This window comes from Triturus cristatus, chromosome 6, assembly GCF_964204655.1.
Source record: "Triturus cristatus chromosome 6, aTriCri1.1, whole genome shotgun sequence".
Classification (NCBI taxonomy): Eukaryota; Metazoa; Chordata; class Amphibia; order Caudata; family Salamandridae; genus Triturus; species Triturus cristatus.
The window spans coordinates 427,098,434-427,123,532 of NC_140589.1; the positions used below are offsets into that span (position 1 = coordinate 427,098,434).

Genomic DNA, 25,099 nt, shown 5'->3' on the forward strand with positions numbered 1-25,099 from the left:
ACATCAAACCCTAAAACCTTAAACCATCTGCTGTAGCAAGATTTACAACAGAGGGAGAACTCGCCAGCTAGACATTACTTGCAGGAGGCTCTGGCCAACACTGGCTTATTGCCCCTATGGGATACACACTGTCACCACTCAGCTTTTAAAAAATTAGTTTGAAAGGCATTGAAAATACACTCATTGGTGGAGGACAAAGCTGCCTTTTCTGCCAGAGCGCATGTATGGATGAGTTTGAATTCGTATAGGTCTCTAGCCCCGCAACAATATTTTAATTTGGGCTATTCAAAAGCACTGAAACTAAAATTCTTAAAGTTACGACTTGGAGTGATGCCATGCACACAGCATCTCCCCCCATGGAAAAGGGATCCGACCTTTACAGATGTAAAAAAGGCCAGGGGGACATTACCCATACCATTTGTTCTTGCACGGAGACACTTCAAGAAAGGAGGCAACTGTTAAAAATTCCCTTTAATCAAAGGGGGATACGGTCAAGGGGGCAGGCAGTTTTGGCCTGCTTTGACCCAGCATCCACACAATTGAACATTAGATTAGTTACATTTCTTGAGGCGGCCCGGGCAAAAATGCCAAACTGACACCAAAATCTTTGGGCACTGCAGCCCTAGGCCTATCAGCTTTTGCTGGGGGTGATCCAATTGATGTAGGCGACTGGGGCACTTGTATAGGTGGCTACTGTATGTTTAAATTTGTATTTTAACTTGTAAGATAACAGAAGTGTTTATTAACAGTGTGACGATATTTTATGGAGGTCGTATATTTTACATATGGTTTTTAATTTCGCATGTATTGCATTGGTTTTAAGTAACTTTGCAAATAAATAAACTTCAAACTTCAAACTTCAGTGGACAAGGGATGCTGGTTGTCCCAAGCCCAAGGAAACTCATATTACCACTGCCCCTAATGCACCTGCTCCCCCTAGCACAAGTTCAAGTGGTAGTACAGAAACCAAGGGATTAGTGAGGCTAACCTTGGGTTCTGAGGTGGATGTCATGACACTCTGCCTCCTATCATCTAACGTTCTCATTAACCCTTTCTATCCACATCCCCCTATTGTGTCAAAGTCAGCCAGAAGGCTCTCCACCATGTAAAAAATCCACCTCTTTCCTGTGCACCAGCACTGCCTGAATAGTATGTGCAGAACATTTGTATATATGTTTTATTACTATTGTACGATTTGAGATGATAATGCATTATGGTTCTGTGCAACGCGTTCGTATATTAAGTCATGATGTGGTTAATTGCAGAAAGTTAGTGGTTTATAAACAGAAACATTTGTTTTTAACAACAGACCTGTAAACCACTCTGTACCGATTCTCGTACAGTCAGCTGATACTGGTGAATGTGCATAGGCGGAGTGATGTCAGAGCATTGAGGCCATCATCTGCATGCAATAGGCGCCACCTTGGGTGTGGCATAGTTAATGCCACACCCGTGTTCTGAAAGGTGCTTAGCCTTCTGGGATGCTAGGAGTGCACATGCAGACCGCTTACCTGCTTTCTTGTTGTTCCGGTCGTCGTCTCCACGGCAACGGTAACGTGATCCTCTGTTTTCCTGCTTTCTTCCTGCCAATTACGAGGTACGCTGTAAAGAAAGAAGAATTTCCTTAACAACGGTACCCAACGCAAGTAAGAGTTGCATTTCAGCTTACATTTAGTTTTTGGAAACACGTTTCAAGAAACTGTTAAACTAGTTATTTGGAACAGAGTTTATGTACCTCTTCCTGAAATCTGCAAATTTGGCAACCAAGCTTTTATGGACAGAATAATAGGTTGTAGATTGTCTGTTGGGTAATGATTTGGGAACTTCAGCCTGGGCTGAAGTAGAGTTCAGGATCCAAATTATGGACATTTCTGTTAGTGTCTTTGCTGTCTCCGGGGCTCAGTCAAACAGCTCAGCACTTAAGGAGCACTGGATCCTCGAAAACTGGACCAGGTGCCTCCTAAGAGAAAGAGCTGGAAGGGTAAGGAATTGCCTTCCTCTCAAACTCCCAATGAAGATTAACCTCCTGAGGGAGATGACCTCAGCCCCTGTTAAAGAACTGCCCCAGAGGAACTTGGGCCTGACCAGGCAGAGTTCTTGAGGGCAGGGGGCCCTTCTGGATCAGACTTGAGTTTGGAGCAGCAGACCTGCCTCTCTCTTGAACCCCTCAGACAGCAGGCTGCTGCTGAGGAGGCAGGAAATATCAGTGGGTCCCCTAGGATCTATTGGGAAGAGGGACCCCTGTATTCTGAAGGTAGAGACCCCAAACCTGGTGGCACCAGGAGGTTGGTAATACTCTAGAAATGTGGGGGGTTCTCCTCTCGCTAGCTCATGATATTCACCAAGCAGGACACTTAGGGCAAAGCAAGACCTGGGAGAGGATTTTCCCTCACTTTCACTGGCCCCATATGTCTGAAGATACCAAGTATTTTTGTCTCTCCTGTGTCACCTACCAAGCCAGTGATAAGTCAGGTGGTACTACAAAGGCCCCCTTAATCCCACTTCCAGTGGTTTGGGTCCCCTTTGAAAGGGTGGGGATTGACATTGTTAGTCCCTTGAACCCTCCAACTGCATCTGGGCACAGTTACATACTAGTGATGGTGGACCATGCCACTAGGTACCCAGAAGCCATTCCCTTTAGAACCACCACAGCTCTTGTGGTGGCCAGTGCCCTCCTGGGAATCTTTTCCAGGGTGGGTTTCCCTAAGGAGATCTTAACTGACAGAGGGACCAACTTCATGTCCAGTTATATCACTGTAATGTGGAAAGAGTGTGGAGTGAACTACAAGTTTACCACACCCTACCATTTGCACTGCAATGGGCTCATTGAAAGGTTCAACAAGACCCTAAAGGGTATGATTATGAGACTCCCAGATAACCTTAGGTGAAAATGAGATGTCTTACTATCCTGCCTTCTCTTTGCCTACAGAGAGGTTCCTTAGAAGGGGGTTGGCTATAGCCCATTCGAGCTTCTGTTTGGACATCCAGTTAGGGGTCTATTGTGTCTAGTGAAAGAAGACTAGGAGCTACCTCTCAAACCTCCTAAACAAGACAATGTGGACTATGTCATTGGCCTGCATTCACGCATGGCTGAGTACATGCAGAAGGCCAGCAAAAACCTGGAGGCCAGCCAAGAACTCCAAAAAGCTTGGCATGACCAAAAGGCTGTCATGACTGTTTACCAGCCAGGCCAGAAAGTGTGGGTATTGGAGCCAGCGACCCCATTAGCTCTCCAAGACAAGTGGACAGGCCCCCACACTATCCTTTAACAAAAAGGTGAGGTCACCTACTTGGTGGACCTAGGTACTCCAAGAAGTCCCCATAAGGGTACTTCATGTGAACCGCCTGAAACCTTGTGTGGACAGGGCTGACATGGGCTTGATCATGGCAACTGATGAGGGACAGGATGAAGAGAGTGCCCTCTCCCTGATCTCCTTTCTCAGAACCCTGATGATGGGTCAGTAGATGGAGTAGGCTTGGCAGGCAGCCATACTGACCAACAGCTAGCTGATTGTAGGCAACTCCTCAATCAGTCCCAACACATGTTCTCCCTACCACCCAGTGAGACCACCTTGTGTACTCCTTAAATGAACACAGGTGACAGCCTGCCTGTTAAGTGTAAAAGCTATTGACAGCCTGACCATGTCAGGGATTACATCAGAACTTCACACCAAGGGTGGAAAAAGAGAGAGGAGATTTTGTGTGGACTACAGAGGCCTCAATGCAGTCACTAGGACTGATACGCATCCTATTCCAAGGGCAGATGAGCTTAGAGATACTTTGGCCTCAGCCAACTTTCTGCCCTCTCCCTGATCTCCTTTCTCAGAACCCTGATGATGGGTCAGTAGATGGAGAAGGCTTGGAAGGCAGCCTTACTGACCAACAGCAAGCTGATTGTACGCAAGTCCTCAATCAGTCCCAACACATGTTCTCCCTACCACCCTGTGAGACCACCTGGTGTACCCATGAATTGGACACAGGTGACAGCCTGCCTGTTAAGAGTAAAAGCTACAGACAGCCTGACCATGTCAGGGATTACATCAGAACCTCACACCAAGGGTGGAAAAAGAGAGATGAGATTTTTTGTGGACTACAGAGGCCTCAATGCAGTCACTAGGACTGATACGCATCCTATTCCACGGGCAGATGAGCTTATAGATACTTTGGCCTCAGCCAAGTTTCTGACTACATTTGACCTGACTGCTGGCAACTAGCAAATCAGACTAGCTGAGTATGCCAAGCCAAAAACAGCATTTTCAACCCCTAGTGGGCATTATCATTTTATTGTAATGCCCTTTGGTCTGAAAATGCACCTGCCACATATCAGAGATTGGTGAACAAAGTCCTAACAGATCTGGAAGCCTATAGTGCAGCATATTTAGACTATATTAATGTCTTTAGCTCCACTTGGGAGGATGACCTGGTCCACCTCAGGAATGTTCTGGAGGCCATGCAGAAAGCAGGCCTCAGCATCAAGGCCACCAAGTGCCAGATAGGGCAGAGAAGGGTTGTGTACTTGGGCCACCTGTTAGGTGGAGGCCAGGTTCAACCATTGGAGAGCACAATCCAGACCATAATGGACTGTGTTGCTCCCTCTATGTAGACTCCGGTCATAACTTTCTTGGGCCTGACTGAGTACTACAGAAGAGTTGTGAAGGGTTATGGGTCTGTTGTGACCCCCCTGAATGATCTCACAGTTACCTATCAAACGGCATTTGATGACCTGAAACAGGTCATGTGCACTGCTCTCATTCTGCAAAGTACTAACTACTCTAAAACATTCTTGTCCAGACAGATGCCGCTGAGATAGGGGTATGGGCTGTGTTATCACAACTTAATGCAGAGGTCCAACATCAACCAGTAGCTTTTATCAGCAGAAGATTAATCCCCAGGGAGAAACATTGGTCAGCTATAGAGAGGAAGGCCTTTGCTGTGGTCTGGGCCATGAAGAAGTTGAGGCCATACCTCTTTGGCACTCACTTCATTGTTCAGACAGACCATAACACCCTCCCATGGCTTAAACAGATGAAGGGTGAAAACCTCAAACTTTTGAGGTGGTCCATTTCCCTACAGGGGATGGACTATACAGTGAAACACAGACCTGGAAGTAACCATGCTAATGCATATGGACTCACCAGATATTTCCACTTAGAAATAGAAGACTCAACTGTGCAAGGTTAGTCTCATCTCCTTGTGTTGGGGGGGGGGTTGTGCAGTAAAGGAGGATCTGCTTTCATGGTTACCCCCACTTTTTGCTGGTGTTCTACTATTTTCTGACTAGTCTGACTGGAATCCTGCTAATCAGGACCCCAGTCAATGTGCTTCCTCTTTAAATTAGTTATGGTGAGTACCTTGCTACATTCCTATTTGGCTACTGGGGCATCCTTGTATGTGCCTAGTATATGATTCTAAGGTACCTGGGGCATGGGTACCCCAGGGACTCCCCATGGGCTGCAGCATGTATTATGCTACCCATGAGGGACCCTCCAAACTTTGACTATGAGCCTGCCATTGCAGCCTGTGTGATTTGGTGCATGCACCGCTCACAAAAGATATAGATTTCCTTATATCTTACGTCAGTGCACTTGAAACCTATAAGTCACCCCTCCAGCAGGCCTTTCAGTCCCAAAGGCAGGGTACTCGGTTCCGAGTGTTAGTGTGACCCTGCATGAGCAGACCACCCCTACAAACCCCGGAGTCCATTCTTCAGACTTTGTAAATGAATCAACCATTACAATATAGAGGGGCCCATGTGCCATTACGGGATGACCATCTCTAAACTGGCTTGAACGAACATGGGGATGTTTGGTATCAAACATGTTGGAAACATACTCCAACACTGTATCCGGTGTTGGAGGTATGAATCTATCCACAGTAGGGTCCTTCAAGGAAGCCCTCCATGCTACCAGGACCGATCTTACAGAGCCTGCCAGCAACGAGGGCTGCTGCCGACCACAGACAGGATTCTGCTTTCCTGCTGCTCGGCCGAGTCCAAGTAGGGGAAGGTAGGACAATAGGTTTCCTGTCATAGGGAGGAGTAACCACCTCCCAGACAGGACTTAGCATATTAAGCCCAGTAGGGGCACTTGTCAGCGCCACATAGACTGCTGGAAGGGCACATTTGATGCCCTCCTTGCATACTCCAGTTCAAACCAGCTCAAGTAGCCATTGACTCTCGCCCTGGGGCGAAACCAGACAAAGGACATAGGAGTATCCTCCCCACTGTCCAGCCCTTCATCTGGGAAGGACCCCTGAATCATCCCAATCCTCTCCTGAAGGTACTCAAGGGCTTACCTGTTGGTGGGACCCTATACTCATCGTGGGATTCGATTCAGATTCCAACTCCACTTCATCTTTGACCTTCTGTACATCCTGGCCGAGTTGTGCTGACCACGCCGGACTGATCGCATCGTCCTTTGCTTTGGAACCGAGACTGCAACTGAGAAGACTCTGTCTGCTCCTGGCCTCGTCATACTGCAAACCCACTGCACCATCAGTGTCTGTGCTCCATACAGATTCCGTCCTGGGGACATCTAAAGACGTCCAAAGGAATCTCCCTTGGAGTGAAAGAGTCACTACCCTGCATCCGCAGGCACCGCAACATGATCGACCGGTCTGCTGAACCTGGGCTCCAGCGGACTTCAAAAGGCTCAGCAACACAGGTGGTGGTTCTGCATTCTCTCAAGGCCTAAGTTGTCCTCTCGTCGAATTGAGGTTAGCATCCCTCGTAGAACGCTCTGCAACCAAACCCTTGTGCACCACTTTGCTGACTCGCTTCATCACATGGTAACCGCATCGGTTACCACGATCGACTCATGTCAACGGACTCTGACGCATCAAAAGGTTCTGTCGACGAGTCCCTCCCTGCTCTAACTGACCGTGCAGACGCGGTTGGTTGGGTAGACAGACTCTGTTGTCTTCAGCATCACGCAATCCTCTGCTGATGACGTCAGATATTACATCACTGTATTTAGACACTTATTTACCCATGTCTTCTTCCATTAATCTTTAGCTATACATATATTACAAATATTTATTTTTCAGAAAGACACATATGTCATCAGTGATGTAATATCTGACGTCATCAGCAGAGGATTGCAGTCGCGTGAGTTATAGTTGCCTGCACTAACTATAACGGGGGAATTTCATTGGTTTTTTACGAGTGAAATGTCCAGCTAACTATAACATGTGTGAAACCTATGGTTTTTTTAGTGAATTTGCAAGGTTTTTTAAATGCTAATTCGTAACTATAACGTGTGTGAACCCTATGGTTTTTTCAGTGAATTTCAAAGGTTTTTTAAATGCTAATTTATGTATGTATTTTTTATTTTTTGGGGGGGATTTTTAGCGTGCACGCACGGTGCGCGAACCTCGCTTAATTTTCCGTAAAAAATGTTTACAAAATTTTTTACGTGTGTTTTTTCAGCGTGCGCGCACAGTGCGCGCACTCCGCGATTTTTTGAAAAAAAATACAATCTTTTTTTTGCCCTTGGGGGTCCTTCTGGGACCCCCTGACAAAGGCTAGGGGGTCAGGAACTGTCCACCCTGCCCCCTTTTCACGTTCTCCACCTTTGTTTTTCACCCCCTCAGACTGCGAGAGACAAAATGGCAGCCGACACTTCCTGGTTTCGACCGATTCGAATGTTTACCGACATCTAACAACCAATCAGAATTGCGCTCGCGCACGGCAGGGTGCGCGCACAGTGCGCGCACGGTGCGCGCGTATAGATATTTATATGCTTTTAAATGCTATTTTCTCAGGAAATACTGAACAGATTTACACGAGACCTTCAAAAGGCACTTCCTTGACCTTATGGCTACCTCTCTGCCAAATTTCACGTAATTCTGTTCAGCCGTTCGGGCTGTACCTTTGACTAAAGGTCCTATGGAAAAAAGCATGGGGAAAACGCGTTTTGGGACCCCCCTTTTTCTCGGCCCCCGCTTGACGAATCACCCCGAGACTTTCAGGGTAGGAGCTGAACGGAGCGCCCCATTTGTTTTGAAAATTTCGCGAGAATTCGCCAACCGGCGCCAAAGTTATTCAAAATAGAATTTTGAGATTTCCTATGGAAACTAGGTTGTAACTATAACTATCTACTGGCGACCGTCAGTAGATAATATATATATATATATATATATATATATTACCTACTGGCGGTTTATCTAGAACATTTTTATTCATCTAGAAAAGTATTTGTAATATTTCTAACAAGGTATATTTTAGTGAGGATAGTTTTGGGGCTTTTTTTAAACAATCTTTCAGACTGTTTTTTTTTTGCCCGCTGTTAAATGATGAATACAATTGTTTTCACTATTTTAAGTGAAAATTAAAAAATTCTGAAAACAGCAAAAAAAGGGCAAAAAATTGCTTTGTTAAATATGTAAAAACATGTAATGCTTTTTAAAATGTATGATTGAATATTAATACTTTTTTTCTTTTTTTGCAGAACTAGAAAGAAAAATTAAAAAATGAAATTCTGTTCCCTTGCAAATTACTAAAAAAATTTTTTTTCAAAATAAGTTATTTTTTAACAAAAATAAGTGAAAAATATTTGTATTTCTCAATCATCCCTTTTCATGCTTCCATTTCTTCACCTCTCTTTGTACATTAAATTTAAAAAAAAAAAATTTTTAAAAACATCCTAGGGTGCGCGCAGGGTGCGCGCACCCCAAAAAAAACCAATAAATAAATAAATCCCCCAAAATTTTTTGTGGGTTTACTTTTTAAGTGGCTCTTAAAAGAGCCCTTGAGTTAATGTAGGGAAACAGGAAGAGAAAAACGAAAAAAAAGAAAAAACATCTATGGCCTACTGCACTCATGCGCATCAAATTTTCTCTGAATGAGATCAAGACTGGTCTCATCCACAGAAATAAGTCGACCGCAATCAGTGCAGCGTGTGGACAACCTCGCCAAACAAGGTGGTCCAACAAGAGGTGTGGAAGAAGGCGAAGGCACCATCGCAGAAGAAGTGCTCGCCTGAGCTGCCGAAGATGTGCTCGGCTGAGCTGCTGCAGATGTCGTCGGCTGAGCAGGTGGAGGGTTTGCTCCAGAAGCTCAACGAAAAGTCACTGGATGCATTGCTTCAACATGCCTCATCATAGTATGAATACTAAAAGAATACTTCTTGTTAGCATTCCCACGTGATAAGACTTTTTGACACAATGTACAAGTAACTTTCGGTGCATTCACCTTTTTTTGTCCCTCTGGGAAAGTAAAAAACTGCCATATAAAGCTGTCTTTCTGCTTCCTGTTCCTCTGTCTCTCAAGAGTGTCCTGGTCACTGTCTGAAGATGGTTGCTGTTCAGCCATTGTCTCTCAACAACAGAATAGCTCCGTCTCCAAGGGAATCAGAACTAATAATGAGAGGAGTAGGTGTGGTTTGGGAAGAATCTGGAACTGAAAGTACTTCAAACCAATCAAAAGTGATGATTCTTGATCACATGACTTGCCATGAGGGGATTGGGTGTGGTGTTGAAACAATCAGAAACTGAAAGTAATGAAAACCAATTAGAAGTGTTGTTTTATTAAGCACATAACCCGAGGTGCGCGCACCGAGCAAGCTCCGAGCGCGCACCTTGTGATTACGCATGCGCGAACGCGTAGGAGCGCATGCGCATACGTCATATGCGCATACGTAATGCGCATACGTAGCACACATGTATACGCGAACGTAAACGCGCGTAATTTAAGCGTATGCGGAAGTGAACCGCGTGGAGCGCGTACGACGCACGCACGCATGCGTACGTACGCACGCATGCGTACTGGGTGTGCGCTCCCCGCGCACTAAAACGTATGTATGCGTACGTAAATAACGTACGACGGTATTCATAAAAAACTTACGAAAACGTACTAGGTGCGCGCTCTGAGCGCGCACCCCAAGAATTTATATATAAAAAAAAAAGTGTAGAAAAAATTAAATATACTGTTCAACTTTATCCTAATTGAAAGTTAAAAAAAAAGAGCCAAAACAAATAAAAGGATACAGATAATATATAAATGAATACATAGGACTTAAAAAAAATAAATATATATATATATATAATTTAATAATTCAAAAATTAGCATTTAAAAAACCATACAAATTCACTGAAAAAACCATAGGTTTCACAGACGTTATAGTTAGGAATTAGCATTAAAAAACCTTGCAAATTCACTTAAAAAACCATAGGTTTCACACACATTATAGTTAGCTGGACATTTCTCTCGTAAAAAACCATTGAAATTCCCCTGTTATAGTTAGTACAGCTAACTATAACTTGCGCGACCGCAATCCACTGCTGATGACGTCACATATTACATCACTCATGACATGCTCAGTGACATCACTCATGACATCACTGATGACATCTCAAATGACATCACTGATGATGTCACTGTTGAAGACATCAATGTGATAAATTACCACATCTTCTCACACCCTTATAAAACCTTTGATATACCAGTTCCATTCTCAAATCCATAAATAATGCAATACTAATAACTGCATACCCAAAAAATAACTTTTAGGTCTTCATTCACCTCCACACACTCACCTGTACAGTCACTCATAGTTACATTCAGTCCATAAAAAAGTATCATATGAATTTATACATACATCTATATAGACACTCACACACTAACAATCATCCATAGAGGTACTCTCACACCTAGTCATTCATACAAATAATCACACTGCCATTTACTCACCTATGCAGTTATACACACGCAAGTTCACTCACTCACAAAAATAGTATCATATTCTTATGCTCTATTAGAATCATTGACACAAGCACACATTCATCCATACAGTCACTGTCACAATCACACACTCTCACATCTAGCCACTTATATACTCTTACACACATATATAATGCCTTTTACATATTTAGTTAGTCACAAATGTACTACTGAGATATACATTCAAACCATAACACAGCCGCTTCGCGCACCGTGCGCGCACAGTGAGCACGCGGTGCGCTTCGCGCACCGCGCGCCCACTTTACGCAGTTAGTGCCGTGCACGCACGGTGGGCACGCGGTGCGCTACGCGCACCGCGTGCCCACGTTACGCTAGATGGGCCATGTACGCACGATGCGCTTCGCGCACCGTGCGCACATGGAGGACATATGATGCGCTTCCGCGTGCCCACGTTACGCTAGATGGGCCATGTACGCACGATGCGCTTCGCGCACCGTGCGCACATGGAGGACATATGATGCGCTTCGTTGTGAAAGGTAATATTTTAATTTTTCACATCTGTGATATGCCTTGCACAAATGGTGCCCTTCGGGCACCCTTTGCACATGGGGTGGGGAGAGTATAGATAATTTTTTTTTTTTTTAAATTTTTTACCTTACGCGTACGGTAAGCGTAATCGGCGAAATTATCGAAAAAATTTAAATTCCGTTTTTGGCCTTGGGGGATCTTTGGGGACTCCCCCAACATGGCTAGGCGCTTAGGAGCTGTCTAAACAGCCCCTTTACATGTTTTGGTCCTTTGTTTTTTAATCCCCACTCAGAGTGCGAGAGAGAAAATGGCGGCCGCCGCTTCCTGGTTTCGACCGATTCGAATGTTTACTAAGATCTAACATCCAATCAGAATCGCGCTCGCGCACGTCACCGTACGCGTACGGTAAGCTTACCGTAAGCGCACGGTAAGCGCACCGTAAGCTGCCACAGATATATATATTGATTTAAATGCTATTTTCTCAGGAACTACTGAACAGATTTATACCAGACCTACAAAAGGCACTTCCTTGACCTGAGGACTACCTCTCTGCCAAATTTCAAGTAACTCTGTTCAGCCGTTCGGGCTGTAGCTGTGTCTAAAGGTCCTATGGAAAAATGCATAGGAAAAACGCGTTTTGGGACCCCCCTTTTTTCTCAGCCCCCGCTTGACGAATCCCCCCGAGACTTTCAGGGTAGGAGCGGAGCGTAGCGCCCCACCTATTTTGAAAATTTCGCGAGGATTCGTCGACCGGCGCCAAAGTTATTCCAAATAGAATGTTGCGGATTTCCTATGGAAACAGGGTCCTAACTATAACTACCTACTGGCGACCGCCAGTAGGTAATATATATATATATATATATATATATATATATATATATATATATATATATATATATATATATATATATATCTTGCTCAAAGATGAAGTACACGGCACACCTCTTGATGATTTTAGAGTGGTTTATTCAGTTCGTGACTGTCTCCTACGCGTTTCGAACCGTAGTTCCTGATCACCGTGATCAGGAACTACGGTTCGAAACGCGTAGGAGACAGTCACGAACTGAATAAACCACTCTAAAATCATCAAGAGGTGTGCCGTGTACTTCATCTTTGAGCAAGATTTCGTACGAGACCCTGTCCTGGTCTCGACGCGGGCACCAGCTGGCTAAGGAGCTCCCACTGTCAAATGGACATTTTGCTCAGTGATATATATATATATATATATATATATATATATATATATGCACACACATATATATAGTGTTTATACTTACCTGTAAAATACACAAACTTGATCACGGATACATATATCTTTTCCAATCATGCTATTGCAATGAAATGAGTTGTAAAGGCATATCCATGGTAAAATCTTGCGTTGTAATGATAATGCATTGTATTGGCACTTACATTGTTACAACCGCGTTGTAATGGCATGCGTTATAACGACATACATTATTCCATCATACATCCACAAATTTACTCCTGTAATAAACTGGAAGACGTCCCTTGCCCTGAGCAGTCACTATAAGAACCTGAGATCTTGATCTCTCACTGCTGATGCACTTTCCTGCTGACCCATGCATAGTTCATCTTAGCCAGGGAGAGTCCTCAAGTGCTTAAAAATACATATATACCTGCTTCCTCTAAACAATAAATGTATTTTCTAAATATTAAAAAAGATGCCTTGAAGACTGGAGACAGTCACTCACGCTCAAAGCACCTTTCTCTTCTTTTGTACATACATACCTGTGCTGGAACCATGTTGCACCTAAAATTATATTGACTATTTGAAGCTAGGTGTCTTCTAAAGGGTGTCTTAAACTCAAATGGGGAGCAATGCGTACACATTTCAGAATCTAGGGGACAAAATGCAGCTTCAATGTGAAATGTTGCGGTGTCTATCTATGTCTGCTAATGAAGACCAAACTGCACATTTACGACTTGACTGACCTAATCAGAAACATTCTCCCTTTGATTTAATCACTTCTATAAACATTTTATGACACTTTTGACATCCCTAGCTTCAATGTATCCTCATTTGAATTGAGTACTGCAGGCCCTGAGTTAACCTCTAGTTTTCAAATATATAGTCCATGTTTTTTAGGTCGAGCCTAGAGGCAGCGTGCATGTGCTGCTCTGCAAGGCAGGTTGTAGTTTGTATGTAGAGATGAAACACAACAACGACACGCCCACCGCTTTTATAGGTTGCTTGGTCTGCCTTTACTAATTTCATAGTGTTGGTTGATGTATAGTACACATTTGTCCCGCCTTGTGGGTGTTTCGTTCCCGCCCTGGCGACCACCCCTGCTACATGGATCCTTTCGTTATGACCCATATGTTTTCTTAAACTGCACTACTTTTTCTTACCGCCCTCTCCTCACCAATGGCTGGCACACGGCTTCTTGTTCTAATGGCTGCCCTTCTAGATGCTCACACCCTGCAGCAGCTCAAGAAACTCGCCTTCTACAGATCGGAGCACTAACTGCCCCTTATATTTTTTGTTTTATAAAAAAAAGAAGGCAAGAGCCTCACTGAGCGCTTTAATGGGAGCAGGGAAATTCAGGGCCCGACTAGCCTGCATTTCTTAGAGGCCGCTCTGCTCCTCCTTTGTTGCCTCTAGGGCTCTGCAGGCACGCCCATTGGAGGAGGGGGCGGGCTGGAACCAGTAACGCTGTATCTCCTTTGTTCTCGGAGCTCCCCAGCGGGTAAAAGCAGCTCCATTCTGCTAATCCCTACCCTAACTCTCCAGAGGTGTCAGAGGCAGACCACTGAGTAACCAAGAGTGTCTCAGCCAGACGGCCTGCCTCTGATGCCTCTGGAAATTTTTAAGGTAGCTCTAATCACTGTGCAGCAGGCAGAGCCCGGAACTTGGCAAGTAAATATTTAAGTATGAGACATCCACAGAGCACTGTCAGGGAAGCCGTAAACAGCAGCTAACAAAAAGAAACATTCTTAATTCAGTGTGAGGACTAAAAGTATCAATACCATCTCACCTCACATGCAGGCTTTAATCAGATCCGTTAGAAATCCCTTCAGTTGCACCACACACTGTCTTAACCTCTTTAGAGATTCCTTTCTGCATTGACCGGTTTACTACCCTTTTCTCTACCAATTGCATCCTAACCACATCATGCCAGTAATGGTAAATGTGAATTCTTATAACTCCAGTTTTACATTTTTTTTACTTATAAGGTCCCAAAGGCGAGACCTATTGGCTATACCAATGCTTGTTTTTATTGTACTAGATATACTAAAAAAATCTTTTTGGATCGGAAGAAAAACACATTTTAGCATGCTTTGCTTTTGGGTTATATAATTATCTATTCCACGCATGACCTCTACTCCAGTTAAAAGAAACTTTAACATGATTGGGCATTGATTTTCTAGCAGAAAGTTTGGAAGTTCCATTTAAATCTGCAACTGAGGTTATTACTCGTCCCATAAAAGCTTATCTCCCTGGAGGTTGGCTTGCCCAACCTGCACAACCACTGACTTTTAGTTCAGTGCTAGTCAATAATGGACTGGGAGGGTCGGATTCATGCAAAATATTATGGAAATCTACACAGGATACTGAGAAATACAACAAATCTAAATGGAACTCATATACATAGTCAATGCTGATCCTGAAAATCTGTAGTAGTTTCAAGCCTCCTAGACCTTCGTTGGCCATCCCAGGTATAGTCTGAAAAAAGTGTGTAGATTGAACCTAAACATAATTTCAGCACAAAAATATGGATTGCGCAAGTAAACTCCCACTGAGAAGTTGAGTTCACCTTCAGTTTAACTATGAATTCTCTGGCTGCCTTGATTTGCATATACCCTTAAAGCCTACTTTTATTGTTCACACTGAGCTTTACTGGTATGACACAGAAGCAACTGTGACAATGTTTTTCAAGACTTGGGCGATGGGACTGCAGTTTCTGTTGTTCAAGGTGAAAAAATTCATAAAGAGGGCCTGCCCATTTGCCTGTCTTGTTTACTGCTTTAGGAAGACTGAAAAAAGTCAGATCTCACACTATGTGCCCTTATTTTTTATACTCCTGTTTACAGCCAGCCCCACTGCTACTTGCAATGAGAGCCAGCACCTTGCACAAAAGCTGTGCCTGTGAAGCAGCCAGAAAATGACATTTGAAATAAAATCAATCCAAACTGGTTCTGAAACCTTAGACAGTAGGTCTGTGCCCTTTGTTGGGAACATATGTGTAAAAGTGGGATCTAAACCACCCCACTTTGTTACAGTTCCAGTGCAATGTTTGTAATGACCAATTAAGAGAGTGTTTCGCAGAGTACTCAAAGACCTAGGCCTGGGGTCTGTCTGACTGCTAGTCTCCCGTAGATGGGGGGCATCACCTACTGTCAGCACTTTCTGCTCTAGGAGCTGCGGGACTGCCTGAAGGGCCTAGAAGCCTGCTTCTTACTTACAGAGAAAATGAGTGAGGCTGGCCCTGCAGGACTGCCCAGGAAGAGGAGCTTAACATGTTCTTGTCATGAGGAACGTCCACGATAGCGCAGTGTCACAGACAGCAGAGCCAGGAGACCTGTGCTGTGAACGGACCTCCCTTTTTTCTCTGAGAAGGTCTTGTGCGAGCCCCAAGACCTCCGAGAGTCAAGTACCACTATGTCCCCAGGCAATACATATGTGCTGAGAGACTGTTAATGCTGCCAAATTAAAGAATCAAAGCTGTGTTGACACTGAAGTGGGAAGCCCTGGTCTGCCGGGTGCCGCATCTGCCAAAGACAGACCACCACAGATCACTTGACCCGGAAGCTGCCACTGCCTCCACCTGGACAGGAAGGCACCGCCGTACAGTCCCATGATTTATTTTTTTGCAACACAAGGGTGATGCTGCGGACACCGCAGAAGAGGAACTGCTAGTACTATGACGATCACCAGCAAGTGAACAGGGTTTAGCTTGCACCTAGTACAAGAGACTAGTAAGTGCAGCCTGTTGTGTAGGCTTGCTGTGTGAATGCTTGTGCTTGTAGTGTGTTGGGGACTGTAATCATGAGATCCCAACCACAGTGCTGAGAAAATGTGTCGCATTTTGTTTTGCTGTGACATTTTACATAAAATAATAGGGATATTCTAGAAAATACGTATTTGTATCTGTTGGTTGAATGTTATTTCCACTGTTCACCCTCACTCCCCTAAACAATGTAAAGAGATGTGCTTGGCCTAGTTTGTAGAGCCATAGCAGTACACCAGAGTCAAATGACCTTAACAACCACGTTTGGGGCGCAGTAGCCCCTGTCTGCCCTTTGACTTCTTGAACGAGATCTGACAAGAGCCAATGTCCCTTTTAATATTTTGCTTGGTACTGATATATTAATGCCCCCAATTATACCCTCAGTCTTAAGTATAGTAGAGTAAAAGGAGCAAACATGTAGGCACCCATTTTGCCCTTGATATTACCACGTACACTTTTTTGCACATCCAGTAAACAGTCACAACCTGGTGGTAACTGCTGTGTTGTAAAAATGGGAGGACGTGCATTTTACGCTAAATTAATTATGAGCATATTATATTTGGGCCCAGTTTAGCATTACCTCCTCGTCCCTCTCGCTCATTTCCATTACACAGTGAGGCCCCTGTGCCTCATAGACACACCCCCTACCCTTATAAATGTGCACACTCGTGTTCTTTTGTGTCTGTAGATACGGATGGGCGAGTGCGGTGCGCTCGCTCTAGCGCGGGTTAATTAAAGCTGGTTCTTCTCTCTTACCGGCTCCTTTTCTTCGGCAGCATTTCTTCCGACCTAGATACTTTATTAGTCTGCCTGAATGCCTCCCTTCTCTGCGAGTATTTTGGGAATGACAGAGACTCGGGAAGTAGAACAGCTTCCTCGAGGCCGGTCTGCGCACGTCAGAGCGTGCTCTGATCCCGTTGTAGAAAAGTGGCGCGAGAATCGGCCTGGCCGTGAGGCCAGACTCAGAGGGACTCCTTGGGCTATGGAGCTCCCGGGGCACTTCAGAGCGGTGCCCTGTCTGTCACTCTCTGTCTGTCACTCTGACAGGATGGGGCAGAGGCGGCTTGGTGCTGCACGCTTCCGGCCCTTTCATTGTGAATTATGGTAGTGCTGTTGGGATGCGATGCTCCTTACTGCTGGCAAAAACTGTCACTACAGGTAGGACAAACTGTGTTATACAATGTATAGCATTGCTGTACTTTTGTGACTGGTTATTTCGTGACCTATGACCTGGCCCTGTTCTCATTGGTTGTTGGTTTTCCTATGTGCCTGCTGATTGGTTTTCAAGAACCATATCAAGGCTTGGGGCAGTATTTAAGCTACCTGCGTGCTTGCTATTCGATTATCATTGGTAACCATGGAAGGCAACTGTGCAGATAAGACACAGCGAATTGAGTCGGATTCAGAGAGTTTGCTGGAGGATGGGCATGCTACCCAGTCTGTTGGTGGTGCTGGCTTACTTTCAGTTACGGAGGTGCAGGCCATGATCATGAGGAAGTTGCCTCAGAAAATGTCTAAAGCGAAGCATTTGAACAAACCTGGAGAGTCTGACTCTGATTCGTCTTCCTTTATGCCTAAGGCTGCGGGTGGGAAGTTTGTTTCTTGTGAGGAGTTCTTGGACCACAAAGGGGCAAACATTGGTTTGGAGCCATCTGTTGTGCCTGAGCAGGGGGAAATGTTTCACTAGTATTCCATTCTTGCTGGGGTGGCTTTGCATCTTCACCCTCTGATTAAGGAGTCTATTTTTCGTGGGTGGAAGGATCCTGACCATTTCCAGGTCCTCAGAATCATGATGAAGGCTTATGTCATGGAACAAGGGGAGGATTTGCCATATTTGGTGAAGGTGGATACTATCCTGGCTCCGCTGATTGGGCGTTCTTCCTTGAGTGCGGAGGACTGCTCCCCGTCTGATCAAGTGGACAGGAAGCTTGATAGGAGCTTGAAGAAATCTTTTTCAGCTAATAATTTGGCTTTGAGAGCATCTTCTTATGCAGCCCTGACTGCTCAGTCTTTGGTTGAGGATTTTGAGATTTTGTTTGATGCACTGCAGGAGGGCTCGGACATTTCTGATCAATTGGTGAGCATGGAGCTGAAGGCAAAGCTGTTGTCTGATATTTCGACATATGTGGTTAAAGCAGCATCAGTGGCATCCAGTGCTATGCTTATGGCTCGGAGGCATTTGTGGTTGCGGGATTGGAAAGCGGATTTGGCTGACAAGAGTGCTTTCCTAAATGTGTTGTTTGATGGGCGCAAGCTGTTCGGTGACAAACTGGATGATATTATTAAGAAAACCTCTAAGGAATAAGAACCATACGTGGTCCTTTAAATCCTCTGCTTTTAAATTTTCTGGGTCCTGGAATAGGTCTGCTTTGGACAGTAAGAAGGAGCCAAAATTCTATGCGGCAAGGAAGAGGAACTATCAACTGAGGAAGGGGTGAGGTCAGGCTTTTCCTGCCAAGGTTGGATCTTCTAAGCAGCGGTCCTGGCTATCCTGTGGGTGGTCGGATTATGCACTTTTCCCAGGCCTGGGAGAATTCCATTTCAGATCTCTGGGTAGTGAGCATTGTGCAGAACGGTTATTGTATGGAGTTCAGTTCTTGGCTTCCAGACTCAGGTTGCATCCATACACACGTTCCTCGGAGGCTAGAAAAACGGAAGGCACTGCTCGATGGTGTCACAGCTTTACTTTCCAAAGGGTCGATTATTCCACTTCCTCCTTAGGAGCAGGGACAAGGAGTATATTCTGTCCTATTTCTGGTTCAGAAACCTTCATGAGATTATCGACCAGTGCTGGACTTGAAGAAACTCAATGGGTAGGTCAAGAACATTCATTTCAGGATGCTGTCCCTTCAACAACTGATTCCTCTGGTGGCCCCAGGGGATTACATCGCAACTATAGACTTACAGGATGCGTACCTACATGTTCTGGTACACACAGACTTTTAGAGGTTCCTCCGCTTTGCGGTAGGGGGCCGGCACTTGCAGTTCCGGTTTCTTATTTTGGTCTAAAATTGGCTTCTCTGGTGTTTACCAAGGTTCTGGCTCCCTTGGTTGGCCTTCTTCATCTACGGGGATTAGCAGTTCAGCCTTATCTGGACGACTGGATTGTGGTTGCACCTTGCTTTTTGCAGGCAGAAACTCATGTTCAGATGGTTCTGCATTTGTTACAGGATCATGGGTGTAGGAGAGTAGGATCTGCTTCACATGGGTACCCCCACTTTTCGCTGGTGTTTCACTGTTTTTCGACCTTTGTCTGGCTGTGGCTCTGCTAATCAGGACCCAGCCTAGCTGCGTCCTCTCTAAAATGGTTTCTATGTACATTAGGTACATTTCTAATTGGATTCTGGAGTGCCTTATAAGCCCCTAGTATATGGTATACTATGTACCTAGGGCATAAGTACCTCAGAGGCCTACCAGGGGCTGAAGCAAGTATTATGCCACCCCTGGGAAACACTCCAAAATGGCACCACAGGTCTGCTACTGCAGCCTGGGTAAGGTGGTGCTTGCACTCCTTACTGTGGTATAGGCTACCTATATCACTATCATTGCACACACCTATAAAACCTACAAGTCACTCCTATGGCAGGCCTTAACAATCCTGAAGGCAGAGTGCTTGGTTTTTATGTGAGAGGGTGCCCCTGAATGAGCAGAGCCCATCTGCAGCGTTTGGAGTACCTCCTCTGATGCTGTTTGAGGTGCAGCCTGACCATATTCTCTTAAGTGCATTATAACCTCGCGGTAAATGCTAACTTTGGGATGGCTGCACGGAAACATGTCGTGTTTGATGTCAAACGCTTTGGAATACTAGCCCCCCTGCCAGTTCTGGCAGCGGGGGTAGCATTCCACCCTTCTAGAGAGAGAGATATGTTCACACTGGTCTAACCCGTAGGACTTTCTACAGCCCTGGCATCACAAAATGGCTGCCTCTGCCACAGACACGGGTCTGGCCTCCTGCTGCTGACCAAAACTCCGGTAGGGGAGGCCTGGACAATAGGTTTCCTGTCCCAGGGAGGTGTAACCACCTCCCCAGACAGGCAGATGTGTATTGGGGCTGGGCGGGAGCACTCTCTGGTGCTTTGAAGTCCTGCACTGGGGGCACACTTGGTGTCCCTGTGCATAGTCCAGTTCAAACTGGTTGCAGGGGCTACCTGCCCCTGCTCTGGCGCGAACTTGGACAAAGGAAATAGGTGTAACCACCCCTCTTTCCAAACCCTCCCATAGGTGGATCCCTAGAGTATGTCCAACCCCCAAACTTGGTATAAGTATGGGAACCCAGTCCTTGAGACTTTAGATTACCCTGGACGAAACTCTGCAACATATATCCTGGACCTTCGAGTTTCTAATTTGCTTAGAAGACTGAAGAAATCTCCCTTGGGGTCAAGGAGTGACTCCCCTGCTTGGCAGGCATCCAAAGAAGCAACTGACCGGTCTGCATCACTGAAGCTCCTGCTGGACGCCGAAGTCTTTGCATCATCAGAGGTAGATTTCCAGACTTCCCCGAGGCTACCCAGAGTCCACAGCAAAGCTTAGGCCCGTGGCTATCGTGGGTGACGTGGAATCGTGACCCCTGCACACCGTGATCTTTTGCAGAAACAACATCTTTCTGGTCTTCTTTGACGTTGTGCTTTAGGCTCCGAGTAGCCCCAGCCTTGAGCACCTCCTGCACCGAAGACTGCTGGCCTCCACTCCACGAGTGACCCAGTTTCAAGTGCGACCGCTTGAGGCTCCTTCGCGATCGCTAGCCCATTGGCTAGTAGGTCCCCACGAAGGCAACTCCTCTACTAATTAGACTTTCCTGGTTGCTCCAGACGTGCCCCAACTTACCCTCGCTGGGTGAGTCCCTCAGACCTTGCTGGTCTGCACCGCAGTCCTTTCTCTGATTTCCAGTGACTTGCCAAGGCTTGTTGGGTCCAATCTGGCCGCCGACACTGTAGCACTCGACAAACTTTGTGGGACAGCTCGAATCCAGCTCCTGGTTGTCAGCGGTGCCTCCTGGACCTCGTGGCTTAAGAGTCAAGACACCCGTCAACTCACCTGAAGCACCCGACATCTGTGGGCATTGGTCCATCCTGTCCTTGGTCACTGGTAAGTGGCCCACACTCTGTCCCCTCTGCTTTCAGGTTCCTTCCATCCTAGATCCAGGCTTGGATCGCTTCGGACACTTCTCCTCTTCACGGCAGCAGCACTTCTTCGCCAGCTCCCATTGAAATCGCCGACGCAACCCGTCACCAAAAGACACCTATGCACCCGGCTTCCCTGGGTGAGGTAACACGAGTACTCCGGTGCTCCCGTGGGTGCTAGCCATAGAACTTCCTAAGTCCAAAAGGGTTTGGTCCTGACTCGATTCTAAGTGTCCCTAATCTTTAAATTTCCAACCGCGACATTGCCCATAGAAGCTAACGGGAACCCGCGGTTGTGTTTACACACTGCACACGGCCCCCGTGGGTCCCCTGTGTCACTACCTTGGGTGGTTCCTTGGGGTCCCAGCGATTCTACAGGCTCTAGGCCATGCGTCTAGTTCAGTTGTGGTTCTTATACCACTTTTGTGGTATATGGTTTGGTACGCCCCTAGGGCCCAAACATGTATTTGTGCTAATATTGTTGATAACTAACCTGTAACCTAAGTACTTCGAACTCCAGTCTCATAAAGAGACTAGAAAGGTGTGTTTTATCTTAAATACATATATTTTAAGTATATACCTGGTGTGGTTGTCCTTTCATTTGGTCATTCAAGAGATTATAGACTGGTAAAACAAGCTGCTTTACATTCCTTCAAGACTTAGCCTGAAGGCTGCTCTCCATAGCTACCACTAGGATAGCTTCCAATAAAGGTTATCTTTAACCCATCACCATAAGGGGTTGTTTGGACTGATACAAGGTGCCCACTAGAACTAGTGGACAGCATATATCAGGCCAGCTTCTCACAATGGGTATCTGATCAATTGGAAGAAGTCCAATCCGGTTGCGGCCCAGGATCAGATGTTCATTGGGGAATGTTTCTCGACTTCGGAAGGGAAAGTGTTGCTGTCCAACCCCCGGGTGTTGACTCTTCGGTCCCATATCTTGAAGTTCATATCAATGTCTCATCCTCCCCTGTCCCTCTGGATGAGGGGTCAAAGGGATTTGTCGACTTCTCTGTTTGTGGTTCCTTGAGTGAGGTGGCATTTAAACATCCTGATGCGTGTTCTCTTAGCTCATTGGCATCCGCAGTCTCAGGATCTGACTCAGGAGGTGCCCATGACTGAGGTAATTCGTCAAAAACTGGGATGGTGGCTGCATCTGGTGGAACTTGGAGAAGGGGGCTTCTCTGTGTCAGGTGGATCCAGTAGTCGTAATTATCGATGCCAGCAAGACAGGTTGGGGAGCTTGGTTGGGGTCCCACCATGTCCTGGGGTTCTGGTCTCCGGTCAAGGCTTGTCGCTCCTCCAATTGGAGGGAGCTTCAGGCAGTGTGGCTGGCTCTTCAGCATTTTTCAGATCTTGTTTGGGGGAGGTCGGTGTTGGTACGTACGGACAACATGACTGCCAAAGCCTATCTCAATCGGCAGGGGGGGACAAGAGCCATATCTTTATCAGTAATCTCGGATCTGATTTTTGCTTGGGCACAGGAGATGGTTCTTTCCCCAAAGGCAGTGTACATTCAGGGATGTCTCAATGTGCAAGTTGATCAGTTGAGCACTGTGATTCCATCCTCCCAGGATTATGATCTGGCTCCCCAGAACTTTGCCCAGATTTGCAATCCATGAGGGGACCCCTTTCTGGATCTTTTTGCTTCGGCCCCGAATTTTCTTCTTCCCCAGTTCTGTTCAAAGGGCAGGGTTTAGGGGCTTGGTCCAGGGAGGCGATCTCATGTCCGTAGCCAAGGAGGTTTCTGTTTGCATTCCCCCAAATTTCCTCTCTTACAGTGGTTTCTTCTTTGGGTTAAGAGAGAGAGGGTTTGGGTGATCCGAGTTGCTCTGCTATGGGTCCGCTCCTATTGGCTTTATCACCTAGTGGAGATGAGGGTGGGCCAGGATTGGATGTTCCCGCTAGTTCCATCTCCTCTGAGGTTCACAGGTCTTCCCTTGGAATCCCTGGGCAGGTTCGGGTTGGCGACCAGGCACTTTCCGTGTTCCCTGGAATAGTCTGTCCGACTCTTTGTGGTTGGTGGTTAAACTCTTTAAGGGGTTCGGGAATTTGCGGGTTCCTCCTGTATGGATTTGTCCTTCTTGGGATCTCCTGATTGTGCTGCAGACATTGAATTATCCTCTCTTTGAGCCTATGGAGTCGGTGGATCTCCAGATTTTGACTCTGAAGGTTTTTTCTTGGTGGCGATTACCTCTGCTAGGTGCCTGGGGGAGTTTGGTTCTTTGTCCTGCAGGGCTCCTTTTCTTCGAATTTTTGAGGATCGGTTGGTTCTGCAGTTGGGCCTGGGTTTGTACCTGAGTTAAATCCAGCATTTCATTCGCAGCAGGAAGTCATCCTCCAGGAGTTCTTTCCTGAACCTCAGTCTCCGGAGGAGGTTGAGTGGCATGCGCTGGATGATATGATCTATCTATCTAGAGTTCAGGATTTACGGCTGGTGTCCTCTTTTTTTGTTAATTTTGGTCTGGCTAAAAAGGGTTTGAAGTCTTCTTTGCAAACTTTGTCTAGATGGATTGAGTCTTTGGTGACTTTGGCCTACAAGAAGGTTGGTCTCCAGTCTCCTCTGGGGCTCCAGGGGAGGTCCACCAGGGGGATGTCAGCATCCATTGCTGAGATTCAGGGTGCTTCTTTATCTGAGATTTGCAGGGCTGCCACTTCGGCCACGCCTAATACCTTTCTTTCTCACTATCCAGTGGTTCAGGGTCCGGAAGTGGGGGAGGTTTTTGGCACGAAAGATCTCTCCACTGTATTATAGCTGGGCTATCTTTTCTTGTCTGTTTGACAAAAAAATTTGCATTTTTGGTACTGGCTGTGCAGAAATTGGTGCAGTTGACCTGGTTTTTGTTTTGGCTTGGTATGTCTCACTGTGTAATGGAAATGAGCGAGAGGGACGAGGTGGTAATGCTTCTGTTACTTATCGGTAATTGCATTACTCTGTGTCCTAATCTCACTCCTTTCCATTACTACCCTCCCTCTCGGTTTTCAGGCCAACTGTGGCTATGGCAGGTTGGGATGAACAGGAGATGTAAGGGGGGCGTGAACATTTTATAAAGGTAGGGGGTGGATACGAGGCACAGGGACCTCACTGTGTGATAGAAATGAGTGAGAGTAATACAATAACCGGTAAGTAATAGAAGCTTTACCCGGGGTCTAAATGTCATTGTTAGTGTCTCATTTTGAATGTCCTAGTATTTTGGAAAGTCATATTTCACTTATTAAATGCTGAGACTGCTGGTGAGGTATTTAGCAAGAATGGTAATACCTCCTCAATCTGAGTTTATCAACTCAGAAAGGTGGATATCAAGATAATGCGGCATGTATGGTTTCATTTTGAGCTGTAAAATACTGAATGTGTTGCATTTTCTCAGCACATTTTCTCCATTTTTTATGCAGTGACATTTATGCGGGTAAAAAGTGCTGCATTAGTGTACAAATTGTAATCCACATTCTGGTGCAAATCCTGTCCGCACTCAGTTGAGATGATTGGGGGTCAAAGAGTGAGCGCCTTGGTGGCCTCGTGACACAGTGTCCAGGAAAGACCATTCCTGGTTCTAAAATCCCCCGTTGTAAAAGTGGCATTATGCTCTTTCATACACTGGAGATATTGCCAAAACTTATCTTATTGATACATCACATGACCAGCTAAACTTTTTCTTATCTTCTATTTCCAGTTTGAAGAGGAATTTTTGGAAAATAGGGAACAATTTGAAAAGTTAATTCAAGGTAAGACATCGTACTTGAATTCTTTTACTTCTAGCAATATTGTATTTGAATTATAGCTTTTGTCTGATGTTGGGGGC

At 45.7% G+C, this 25,099-nt stretch overlaps 1 protein-coding gene across 1 annotated transcript in view; it reads left to right on the top strand.

The window, feature by feature from the left end:
* LOC146817252 (glutathione S-transferase A4-like) overlaps window positions 1–25,099 on the top strand; it is a 300,640-nt gene that overhangs the window by 73,783 nt on the left and 201,758 nt on the right. The window contains exon 3 of the mRNA XM_085610840.1: window positions 24,971–25,022. Within this exon, the coding sequence (XP_085466966.1) occupies window positions 24,971–25,022 (52 nt within the window). The remainder of the gene's footprint in view (window positions 1–24,970; window positions 25,023–25,099) is intronic.